The sequence below is a fragment of the Rhinolophus ferrumequinum genome, chromosome 26 (assembly GCF_004115265.2).
Source record: "Rhinolophus ferrumequinum isolate MPI-CBG mRhiFer1 chromosome 26, mRhiFer1_v1.p, whole genome shotgun sequence".
In the NCBI taxonomy this organism is placed as follows: domain Eukaryota; kingdom Metazoa; phylum Chordata; class Mammalia; order Chiroptera; family Rhinolophidae; genus Rhinolophus; species Rhinolophus ferrumequinum.
The window spans coordinates 14149545-14162716 of NC_046309.1; the positions used below are offsets into that span (position 1 = coordinate 14149545).

General features: G+C 42.6%; 1 protein-coding gene across 5 annotated transcripts in view; it reads left to right on the top strand.

Moving 5' to 3' along the window:
• CHCHD3 (coiled-coil-helix-coiled-coil-helix domain containing 3) overlaps positions 1-13172 on the top strand; it is a 251919-nt gene that overhangs the window by 8653 nt on the left and 230094 nt on the right. For all 5 annotated transcript variants that reach the window (XM_033099246.1, XM_033099250.1, XM_033099247.1 and 2 more), the window contains exon 2: positions 2741-2822. In XM_033099246.1, the coding sequence (XP_032955137.1) occupies positions 2741-2822 (82 nt within the window). The remainder of the gene's footprint in view (positions 1-2740; positions 2823-13172) is intronic.

Below are 13172 nucleotides of genomic sequence, written 5' to 3' on the forward strand. Positions count from 1 at the left end.
ACTAATTTTTCAACAGCAGTTGAAAATCATCGGAATAGAGAGTACTGACAAGAGCACTAGAGTGAGAAGAAAATAAGGCAAAGAAGAATGGGGGGCCCTCTCGCATTTAAGGGTGGGCCAGGGTGGGGGTGTGAAGAAAATAAGGCAAAGAAGAATGGGGGGCCCTCTCGCATTTAAGGGTGGGCCAGGGTGGGGGTGTCTGCAAAAGAGAAACAATGTGGCCAGAGTCCTAGGACGGCCAGGATGTGGGAGGTCAGAAAAGCCCAGGGAAGGGTTTCTGGGATAGGAGAGTGAGCAAAGACGGGAGGTGCTAAAGGGAATCCATGTAACTTAGGTGCTTAGGTGCTTTGTTACTGTATGCTTATTTATATTCATATAATCATAAAAGTTCATTTGTTTGGTCTGTGGTGACTTTTATCAGAACACCTTCACTGATGTGTAGGGTTACAAGCCAGATTGTGGTGAGTGAAGGAAGAGGAGATTCAAGAAGGTCCTTGAGGATTCGGGAGGAGGATCACCCAGTTATTTGATCCAGACACCTGGGCATCCTTGATGAGTTCTGCTTCCCTCCTACATCTAGTCAGACACTTAGTCTGGCATGAAAGGGGGTGCCTGAATGTGACCTTGAGACTCAGACTTTCTGGGTTTGAATCCTGGCTTCATTACTGATGAACTGTAAAATCCAGGGCAAGTAATTTAATCTGTCTGTGCTTCTGTTTCCTCATGTCTACAGTGGTGATAATAAAAGTGTGTATCTTACAGGATTGTTAAGGGTTAAGTGAGTAAAGTGCTTAGTTTAATGTAGTGCCTGGCATGTAATAAGCAGGTAATAATCAGGGAATGTTAGCTATGTTGAATCCTAAATATCTTTTGAGTGTGTTCTCCCTGGATTACCTTAATCGTTTCTTTTGAAACAACTTTATGGCGGTATAATTTACATATTACGAAATTCACCTGTTTTCTGTATACAACACTTTCTCATAAATGCACCGAGTTGTACAACCGTCACCACAATCCAGTTGTAGAACGTTTTCTTCACCCCAATAGGCTTACTCATGCCCGTTTACCATTAATCCCGACTCCCACCCCAGCCTTAGGCAACCACTTATCTACTTTCTGTCTAGACAGACTTGCCTTTTCTGGGCAGTTTATATAAATGAAATTATACAATATGAGGCCTTTTGTGTCTGGCTTCCTTCACTTTAATTGTGTTTTAGGTTTATGTATGTTGTATCATATATCAGAGCTTCATTTCTTTTATTGCTGAATTGTATTCCATGGTACGGATATGTGCTGTTTTGTGTATCCATTCACCAGTAGATGGACATTTGTTTGTTTCCACTCTCGCTTTTATGAATAATGCTGCCGTGAACATTTCTGTGCATGGCTTTGTGTGGACATATGCTTAGTGGCTTCTTAACTGTTCCTTGAGCCTCCTTCAGGGGTCCTGCTTCTGCTTTTGTCCCCCCTCCAATCTGTTCTATACACTGGAGCTAGAGTGATCTTTCTTAAAGTAAGTCTGGTTGTGTCATTACCCTGCAACAGTGCCCTGCAAAATCCTTCAACAGTGCCCGTTTGCCCCCAGGATCAAGTTCAGACTCCTGAACTGGAAGGGCTTACTAAGATATTCAGACTCTAAAATCTTACTTCTCTCTCCACCTTCTCTTTCACTAAGCCCCCTCTCCAGCTTCCTGCTTTAGCCATTCTTTTATTCATTCATACGGTTTCATTCCTTTATTTATCCATTCATTCAGTTAACCGGGCTTATGGAGACTCTGGGAATAAAGTAGTAGATAGGACGGCCACATCCCTGCGTTTGTGGAGCTTGCTTTCTAGTGTGAAAGACAGACAGTAAACAAAGCATCAGGCAGTGTTAAGTGCCGAAAAGGATGATGTGATAGAACTGGGGGCGGGGGGCAGGGTGCTGATGACTCTCAAATCTCCAGGCCTGAGTTACCCTCAGAGCCCCCACCCCATCGCCAGTTCCTTGTTTATCTTCACTTGGTGTCTAATGGTTGCAAACCCTGTTTCTCATTATACCTTCTTGTCTTTCCTTCTTGGAGTATTCTTATACTACTGCTCTTCCTAACTCCTATTCATCCTTCGCAGCCCCACTCCCGAAGCCCACCTAGATGCCCTGCCCTTCCATAACAGGCTGACTGATTTGAGTGGCACCCTTCACATTATATTTAAATTATATTTAGATGATTGTCTGTTTCTTCTCCACGTTCAGCAACTTGATGACTATTGACTACCTAAAATCCAGCCTCGTTCCTGGCACATAGTTGGTACATAATAAAATCTGTTGAAAGACCCATTGTTTATGGTTTGTCTTGAACGGGAGGGAGGGAGGGACACCATTTCCCTTGGGACTGGAGGAAAGGAAGGAGCTAAGGCCTGTTGCATGAATTAATTTGTAGGATTAGGGGAGGAAAGTGCAGGAGTTCTGATGGCTTACATTGTCTCAGATCACAATTTATCAAACAGTGTAAAATGAAGTTATGTATAATGAGCAATGAACAGTGCATTAGAAGATATAAAGAAGTGGTGCTGTGGGGTGCAGCTTGAAATCTTAAAACTGTTCTTACTTGCGTTTAGTTTTATAGCTTACATTTAGCCTAATTTCTTTAGGCCGTTCGTTCGACATATTGATATGGATAATTAAATGACTTGGATGCTATTGTACTGTTTCCTTTCTAGTTGTTTTATAATTGATTTTATTTTGATGTTGCTTTTTCAGCTTTCGGAAAATGTGATCGATCGTATGAAGGAAACCTCTCCATCGAAGTCTCAGCGGTATTCTGGTGCTTACGGTGCCTCAGGTATTACAGAATTTTAATTTTAGATTTTTAGTAGAAAAGTTGCGAGTGGTAAACACATTCATTCGATAGGTTCTGTCCATCTGTCTTTTGTTGTTTGGATGCTCTGCTTCTCATAGGGAATGTTAGATAATCAGGATCAGGGTTTCTTTTAAAACGTTTTGCACTAAAATTGGAATGCATCTGCTTTCAAACAGTCTTTGGGACTTTTTTTTTCTCATCTAGCTCTTGAATCCTTGCTCCCAATCCTTTCTTTGGCTTCTGGGCCATACTCTTGGTTTTCCTCACTTGCATCCCTAGTCTAGTCTTCTTTGCTGATTTCCACTAAGTAATCGTCTAATTGTGTACCTTCTGAATCATTATGTAGATGCCCGTGACTCTCAAAATTATGTCTCTAGCCCTGACCTCTCCCCGAAACTCAACTTAGACGACTGCCTACTTAAAAGTCTCCACTTGGAGAGCTTCAGCCTGATACAGCCTGAACAAACCTTTTTCTTCTCCAGAGTTGCTTCTGCTCTCCACCTTTCCCAGTAAATGGCACAGGGATTCAAGTCCCAGACCTGGGATTCATCCTTGTTTCCTCTTTTCTGTATTCCTTCCATTAGGCCATTAGCCAGTCTTGTTAGACATGTCTCTAAAACATGTCTGAATATGTGCTTTCAGGTCTGTCTGCAGCTCCAGTACAGATAACCAGCATCTCTTTACCTTGTCTTCTGCAGAATCGCTTAACTGGCCGCCTACTTTCACTCTTGTGTCCTTATACTTTGCCATGCACACAGGGGCCTCAGCAAATCTTTATATAATAATACATTAGTTCATGTCACATCCCATGGATGGCTCTCCATGATACATGGAATATAATTCGAAGCCTTGCCTTAGCCTCTGAGTCACCATGACTGGTCCTTTCTACTTTTCCAACATTTTGTTTTGATGTATGGATATGTTTAAAATTGGAATTTGACCTAAAATATGATTTGTACTAGGTAGATTTCTTTTTTACTTACCATCCTAAGGAGACAAGATGATGATAATGAAATAATGATGACATAGTGATAAATAATATTTAAATAGTGTTTATTATATACAAGGTACTCTCCCAATTCCTTCCTATGTCTTATCTCATTTAATCCTTACAACCTTATGAGGAAAGTACTGTTATTAACCCATTTCACATCGAAGGAAACTGAGACTTCAAGTGATTATATATTTTGCCCACAGTCACACACACGGCTGGAAAGCAGTGGAGGAGAAAGTTGAATTCAAGTTTTTGACTCCAGAGAAAATACTGTTAACAACTGTGCTTTATTACAGTTTGAATGACACCTTGTTTTGTTTACAGAAAGGACGTGACAGAAACCAATTGGAGGGAAAGAGCTGTCTTTTAGTGATATTCTGCTTGAGTTCAGGAAAGAATCTTCTATCTCTAAGTGCTTGTTGGCTCTTCTAGCCTTTTCCCATGTTGGCTCGCATTCAGGAGTGAGTCGAAAGAGAGGAAGTGTTTTCCTTCTTAGGTTGGCTTCTTAAACTAATACTTTGAGAGAGTGGGTGTGGGTGGGGAGGCTTTCTCCAAATACTCGGACATGGCCTGCAGAGCACGGCACTGGCATTGTGAGGAGCTCTGGCTACGCTGAGGGATCCATCCCTTCCTTTTCTAGGTTTGACGTGGCTGACGAACTCTGGGTCCATGACCAGTCTGAAAACTCTTTGAATGTCACCTTGTGTTTGGGTGGTCAGGCTCGAGCTACACTTTTTCCATGGTAGCCACTGGTCACATGTGGCCGGAAGGTGTAAATGAAAATGAATTCAGGTGAAATAAAATTTTAAAATTTCAGCTCCTCAGTTGCGGTAGCCACATTTCAGTGCCCAGTCACGTGTAGCTGGTGGCTGCCATACCGGACAGTGCAGACATAGGGCATTTTCATCATCGCAGGCGGCTCTGTTGCCCAGCTCTAGTTTAGACTGTTTCAGTGCTTGGCAGTATGAGCTTCACCGGGTGATTTTAATGATGTGGTGACTGAGCTTGTGGAGCTAGCTGGCTTTGAGTGTTTGTAAATCTTGTTTCTTGCCTTTGCCACATCCCTGCTCCCCCAAGATCGTGGGTAAATGGAAACATCAGGGAATATTTCCCCGAGCTATACTATCATCCCCTCCTCCTTTAGCGCAGCTGCCTAACCTGTGAGGTATTAATCCCTTAGACTCAGAGTAGCTGGGGAACACCCGTGTACCCTCACGTGCCGTACAAATTCCGTCTGCACCGTGATGTGATGAAGTCTCAACCAGGCTAATGGCGTAGGTTCTTTTAACGGGTATTTCCCTTACCCATTCCGACCTAACCCAAGAAAAGAGCAAAGAGTTGCCATGCTGTTTGGAAACGATCTTGCCTTCAGATTAAGAATGCAATTAGACTACGATTGTGCAAATTAACAAAGATTTATTCTTTGTTATTCTTTGTGAATAATATATTTACAAAAGTAGAAGGCCTCAAAGTTTATGTTCTGTTATGCATTTGTCTCATCTGGGGTTTTGTTAGTGCTCAGTAATAGATTTCTTAAGATTTATAATTTAGATGTGTTATGACATAATTTCTCAAGTCTACAAAAATACATTGATAGACGTGTGACCAGCCTTTTCTATATTTTTCAGTGTCAAGTGCATTATATATTAAATGTGAGTTGAATTTTTAATGTTTATTAAGATATTTTCTTCCTCACAGGACTAATTGGTATCAACCCTAGGCTATTCATTCAAATGTGTGAATATAGGGAGCGTATTTGGACTGAGAACCCTAGGATTTTTGTATATAGGACCTAAGTTTTGTCATATACATAGTTTGGAGAATATAATTTATTCTATAAGAAAGTGAGTTCCTCTAAAGACTTTACTGAAACTATTTTTTTTTTGCCAAAAACCTTGAACCAGATCAATGACTCGTTGCAATAAGTATTTGCATGTAAAGCTGTTCAGGCAAAATAATATATGATGTGACACACAGCAGATTGTAATGCCACTTTAATAAATGAATGTGCTTTAAAGAAATTAACTATGTCCTGGCTGCCTCAAATTCTTTGTGTGTAATGTGTTATTTCAACTATATTGGTTTGCTTTTACAGCAGGATTTTTTTTTTTCAGGCTGACATAAGAGGATACCATTGCACATAGTTATTATAAACTGAACCTTTTCATTAACATTTTGCACCTTTTGATTTTAAAAAGTCAATGTTGGATATTGCTTTTTCCTTTCCGCTCTGATTCTTTCGTTTTCCTGGCGTATGGTGAGGTCAGGCTGAGGGAACTGTCCCCAAATCTATATGACAAACCAGGCAGGAGGTGATACTAGGAGGCTCGTTGTTAGTTTCGTAAGCCACTAGCAGCCGGATGAAAATGATGGATCTGGAAAAAACGACAGATGATCTTACTTTTTTTTTATTACCCACACTGTGCAAGTTTCTCTGTACATTTCTTGTCATTGTGAAAAATAAGAAAGATGTACCAGTTCGTGTTAAGTACATCACTGAGATCACTAAGTGTTTGGGGTCCTTAACAAATTGCAGGAAACCAATTGGGGCAGGAAATGGCACAGCCTGAACGTAACAGCCAATTTAGGGAAACGGATTCTGCTCTAAGTTCTATGTATTCCCCCCCAGCCCCCCAAAATCGGGCTTTCCTAGTTATTTTTAAGCAGCTCTTTAGGGTTCATTGAGACATAACTCCATAGGAGGAGTTCACAGTAAACAAGCAGTGCCCGTTCCTTTGACTTGTGTTACAAGAACTGAAGGGCGTTGCAGTATTAGGTTCCAACTTTCAATATATGAAACTTTGTGGGTGCCACTGTCTCAGCTCTGCACTCTTTTTTGTGTGCTGGAACTGACAGTTTTCCTGACAGTTCCCAGAAGGAAGAAATGGATACACTGTCGATTTAAATAAAATTCTCTAGTCAGTATAGTCTGTTCTTAAAAAGAAATCCATTGAACAGTCTTCATTTAATGGGTGGTTGCACTCATACTGTTCGTTCTGTCGGTCAACAAGTATCATTAGCATGGCGGTGATCTTTGACTTCAAGAAACTGTTTGGTTAGAGAGTAGTTAACATTATAGTGTAGGAAATAAGAACAGGTTTAGTACCCTTGACTGGCTCACTATGTTTTTGAGTAGGTGAACGAATATGTACGACGGATAGAATATATAAGAGGCGTGTATTCCTAGGTCTTCAGGAATTCCAAGAAAGATGGTCAGGGGAAGTGACTTGAGCCAAACCTTGAGGTTAAGAGATGGGACGGAGTGTTGGGGTTGAAGACGTTGCTGGAAGAGTCAGTACACAGACCAGATTAATCCAGACGAAGGGTTCGTGTCGGGGTCTCCTGGGTGGGAAGGTTCGTTGGGGATGTTTACCGTGTCGGGCCTGCGGCTACTGAGCAGCTCTGTTTAATTTCAGGATGCAAGTTTAGAAATCTGCATGAGTTGCTTCTTTTCAAATAAACTCAGATATTAATATAAACATTTTTATGGCTGAAAATGTGGTGCTGATTTTCTCATTGATATTTTTATATTTAACATATAAATCTCAATGCTGAGAATGTTTTCCACCGTAGTCCTACATAATACCATTGTCATTTTCATGCAAAAAAAACAAATGGCCCAATATGCGTTTTTATTTTATTTGTTTTTGATGTGCCCTATAGATAGAGAGAGAGAGACGTGTTGCCCTCAGCTGCTTGAGGCGATGTAGGGTACAGCTGATGATTTCTGAGCAGGGAGGGTGAAATGATGCAAGCGAATTCTTGGGAGGAGATATATATATATATATGATGAGTTGGAAATCAGAAATCGGAGATAGAGAAGACAGCCGCTGCTGTCTTATGATGGAGGCAGAAGTGGCAGAGGCAGGGAATGATCTGGGTGGATTTGGTGGCTAAGGCTGCATGGCTTGTTGGTGGCAGTCCTTTACTTCAGTCCTTTTCCCCCCTCGTCTAGGTCACTTTCCTCTGTTCCACTTGATTCATCACCCTTTGTGTTCTATTTAGTTTTGAGAAACCAGCACAAATTTAAACTCACTTTATTTTGAAATTGAGAAGAGAACATAGAAAACTGAAAAATGGAACAACAAATCATTGACAATATAATTTGTATTCCATGGTATTTGGGGATGGTGAAAGGGGAGTCACGCAGAAAAGAAAAAGCGGCAGCTGTAGAAGAAAGGAATTATGGAGAGAGAAGCTTAGTCGGTTCTGAAACGTTTGCGAGTCACACCTTTTGGTAGTTGTCTGTGACTGGGGGAACTTCTGCCCTTTGATTTCTTAGGGAACTCATTGATCATGGGCCTCAGATGCTTATTAAATCTTCAGAGGCTCCTGCACTGTGACGGCTGTAACACGATTCACTTTGCATTAGTGCTTCCAAGCAATGTAAAAACCGAGTGGGTCAGCCTTCCCTGCCGGTTCCTAAATTTCTAGAGAGGAGCAGTGATTTTCTTAGGTGCATTGTACACCGAGATGAGAAGTATGATACCCTGGAGTCATACAGTACCCAGGAACTGGAAGGAAGTAACTTCAGTGATCACGGGGGAGTAGAGAAAGAAGGGATGTGAAGGAAACTCCCCATTTTTTGCTGCAGTCGATTTTGGATACTAAAGTGCATTGTGGGATAGCAGATTGTGTTTCCTCCTAGAACAACTGTTGGTATTGGGCATAACCATCAAGTAAATCATGGCTATCACCAATAATATAAGCCCCAAAGAGAGAATAACTATGAAGTATACATTTTATAATAGTGCTTCCAAGTTTATAAAATATAATCTCAGACCTTGGTTATACAAGCAGCGCTAATGGATTAGACAGGATAGGACCTGCAAAACATAAAAAGACTCGTTTTGATTTAAAATTAAGATGCCAGTTGTAAAATAATACTTTTGCCCTTCTTGGAATTAGATAGATTTTGAGGGCAACATCTGTCTGGGTGGCCCAGATCTCCTAAAATAGATTGCCCAAGAGAGTTTTAAATGTATATTTTTGTACTGCAAGAAGGAGGTATTCAGGATCAATGCACTGACCCTTCCAGCTGTCAACCAAATAGTAGGTTGTTGTTGTTGATGATGATGTTTTCCCTTGTAAACAAACATTTTTAAAAAGTAAGGTCTGACTCAGCATTTCATTTCTTTCCTCTTTAACCTTTTCTGTCTCCCTGGTTTATTCAGAGCTCTTCGTACAGTGCTCCGTATTCGGCCAAATCTGTGCTAGCAGGGAACGAGAAGGGCTTTTAAGTCCCCCTTTGAAACCTGTTCTGCCCCCAGGGCTACCTGACACTTTGTTGACAGCTGTCATACTACTTGAGTGTCTGTTGAAAAGCCTCGGGAACCGGTAGGGACCGTTATGGGAAGGTCCCTGCGACTTTTGCACAGAATTGCTAGGCATGCTGAAAACAGTCCTCTGGTGCTGCGTGCCCGGTTCCCCTGACTGCGTGCGTAATTGAAATACGGGTTTTAATTAGCCAGCATCGAATGATAGGCGCATGAAATTCCGGGACAGGGTAGTAACGCTAACTGTCTCCTCACTGTAAGGCGCGAGGTGGGTAGCACATCTCCAAGCTTGTATGCTGGGGCCAAAGACGGCCGCCGGGAGCTCCTGTGTGTGGATTTTGTTTGCTGGGACTTGTTTACTTTGTCCAGTAAGGCAGTGCGGCTGCTCTGCTCCCCACTGCATACCCCCGAGCTCTTTTCTGAGTTTATTGCATTTTTGGCTGGTCCACCCCCAATGTGGCTGTAGTCAAGAGAGGAACCCCCACAGGCCTTGCTCTGTATTTGATGCATAACGGCAAGGCTCTGCATTTTCATTTGTGTGGTTTCAAGTGTTACCATTTCTCGCATCCCCGGTGTCCCGCGCGTGGCCTCCGTCTTCTCCCGCCTGCCTTCTTCTCACGGTCTTCCTCTTGGGGTCCCTGCGTTCCGTTTTGCATTCCCCAGTCTAGTCTCACTGAAGCCCTAATAACCTTTCCAAAGCGTGAAACCCATCATGTCATTTGTCTGGTTAAAACTTGAGAGGCTCCCTCTTCCTCTCGGGGGGATGTGAATTTCTCTCACAGAGCCAGCAAGGCCTTCCACAGTCTATCTCCTCCATCATCTCCGGACCTGCCTCTCTCCTGTTGAACTCTGGGTCACACTGAAGTTCTTGAGTGCCCTTGAGCTTGTCCTGTTTGGGTCTTGACTATGTTGTTCTCTTCTGTCCGAACACTGTGTTCCCCACTGACCACCCCAGCTCTACCCCCACCGCCCCTCCTGTCTTTTTTGTCTGCCTAATTTTTCCTTCATTGTTCCCATCACTGCCTAGAAAGCACTTACCCCAGGAAGCTTTTCCTGACTCCATGTCTGGGTTACGTGCCCCTCCCGCGGGGGCCCTGTATGTACTTTTCCTATCATTTGTCAATAGTGCTGTAATTGCTCGTTTACTCAGAGTCCACAGCTTTTATTTACTCACTGTCCTCTCAGGACCACCTTTTATGGTACTTCTGTCTGCACCTTCCCTTGCCTGGGTGTTGAGCGCTCTTTGCTGAGGGACACGCCGTGGTAGGTCTGGCTTTGCTATGGGTACACATTGACCTGTTGAGGTCAGACAATGAGGTAGAGTGGGATAAAAGAAAGTCTCAGCGGATTGAGGTGATTTATCTTCCTTCAAGAGCCATGTCGCCATCATTTCATGAGGACATTCACCTTTTTGAAGAACCTCCTTTTGTATCCCTAAGTCTACAGTGCTGATCCTCGTAGCACATGTGTCATTATGTTGTCATGACACATTTATTTGTCTGTCTTTCCTGCTAGATGATGAGCTTTGGAGGGCAGGGCATGTTTGTCATTGATTTCGGGACCCTCGATCACAGTGACTATTTCACAATGCTTGGTGCTCAATACATGTTGATGAAATGCAAAAGCTAAAGCAAATCAGGTCTTGAAGCCTGACGTGTATAAGTGCACGTGTCAGCTAGAGAGAAGGAGGAAGGGGGACCTTTCTCTTCAGTTTGTGCCACGGGGCATGGGTGTGGGGTATACGGTGCCCATACAGTGCTTTGCCAGTTTCAGGTCTTAACCTTAGCAAACCCACTGAAGCCCTGTTGGAAGAGGCTTCGTCTTGAGCACTAGCTCGTAAAAATCACACGTTTGTGAGGTGGGGCCCTGATTTGCAAACATTGCTGTGGAGATTTGGGTCCCGTTCCTACTTTATTGATTTCGTTTAGAAAAGAAATAATCTGCGTAGTCTTGCCAAGTTCTGGCAAGGGCTGAGCCGTTTGGGATTTTCGCCTCTAGGATCCTCCACTCAGTTCTTGCTCCCTCCTCCCTTTCCTTCTCCATGGAGGCAAAGTGAATTCGACATCAGTCCCTTTGCCCTGGCATTTGAGGATAGGAGGTTTGGGTGAGGTTAGCGGGTCTGGGCCTAGGCCTGTGACTTGGAAAAGCAGCTCCTTAGGTCTGGCTGCCTCCCCTGGGAGGACCCCCTACTATGCTGCCATCAACACTGGGACCCTTGGGCTGCTTGCTCTTCACCAGTTCTTCTCCCACAGGGCGGTTCTGCTGGATCTCGATTTCTGACTCAACCGTTGCACTTCTTTCTTCCTGAAAGGGTGGTCTCTCTGCTCTCACTCACTTCCCCAAGCCCCTGGGGCCAGCTCTTTGATGCCTTGGGATTTCAGTGTCTGGAAGGACGCTCAGGGACTTTGAGGCTTGGTTTGGCTTCTGGTTCAAGATTCAGGGCAGACCCACTGCCTGAGTCCCCTCTGGCCACTGTAGGGAGGACCAGGTGACCTGGGCGCTGGCTCCCCTGTGTGTTCAGACTCTACATACATAGCTAAGCATTAACTAACAGTGATACAGAAAAACCTGTAAGAACTTGGCTCAGCTCACCCAGGCATTTGCCCAGGGCGTCCCCTCCATGCCACGTACTGCAGTAAAGACAATGCACATGTCAGATTGGTGTTGGCAATTGATACCTCAATTCTTCTGATATAATTAGTCTTACTGTTGACGTAGCCGTCATGGCTTTAGCAAAATGAGATAAAAATATTGATTGCTCTATGTCATTTTTGAGTATGCACCTACAGAATGCTATGAAAATCAATGACTACAATTAGGATAGATTTGGTTTAAATGAAAATATTAAAGCACTGTTGAAGAACGACAGTTCCCCCAAAATATTTGTATTGTTTTCTTAATGCAGCCAGCTAGGCTATGGATTCTGAATATTGTCCTTATACTGATTTAAACAAATTATTTTAACAAAATGTAATTCTAACACAATACTCCCAACAGCCCTCAGCTTATTTCCCTTCTTAAAACTTGTGCTTTTAGCAAGAAGAGCTGGCTTTACCTCTGCGTACGTGCCTATTTGCAGACCTCGTAAGGCTGAACAACTCTGGTTTTTCCCTCTGGGAGGGAAAATGAGGCAGGCTGAGCAGCTTTTGTTGAATTTTATGGGACAATCCAGATTCCCATTGGACACAATGTTTTTCTTTAATTTTTCCAAGTAACATGTTGACTTCTCTGGGAGTCTCATGAGACTGAGCCCATAAACTGCTTTTGTGACATCTTTATAAAATTTTCTAAAAAGGTTGTTTTAATATTCTTTCTCAGAAGCGTTTTAGGGTGTTTATTGTAAGGTTATGAGAAGTTATAATCCTCTTTTCATGACTATTTTTTGACCTTTGACATATTTTACTTGTTTAAATAAAAATTTTTAAAGAAAAACATGAACTGCATAATTAAAAAATAATCGTTTTCAAGCCTGGTAAACATTTAAGTGATAAATTGCTCCTTCTAATTCCTTTTTTCCCCTGTCCTATTAAACATTGTGCCTCTACTGACATAGCCCTTATTTCACAACCCGTGTTGATCTTTTTGCAAAAATGACAAAGTAAACTTTTAAAAACAATGATTTTTTTTTAAATTGCTTATTTTTATTTTTCATTATTGCTTATAGGATTTTGAACTGAAACTTTTTAAGGCCATGGTATAGTTTGATTGAGAACTACCGTCTTCCCTCCATGCAAGTAAAATTCTTTTCATTGAGCTGAGAGAAAGCCTTCCCCCTGCTCAAGCCAGCAGCCTTATTCTGATGTATTTCAGGAGGCGTGGCTTGTACCAGGCTAAGCAGATCCAGGATGGAGGCTGCGAAGGCCAACCGAAATCACCACCTCTGCTTCACCAGCAGTGATGTACTGAGATTACATGCTTTCAGAAACAGGGTTCCCGAGGAAATGAACCCGTTTCTTCAAATACGTAGGCAATGGAAAGGCTGCAGTCGAATTACTTTTGCATAAAAGTGCGTACATATGCGTGTGCATGCAGTGGTGTGTTTAGTGTTGGAAAAGCTTTTGT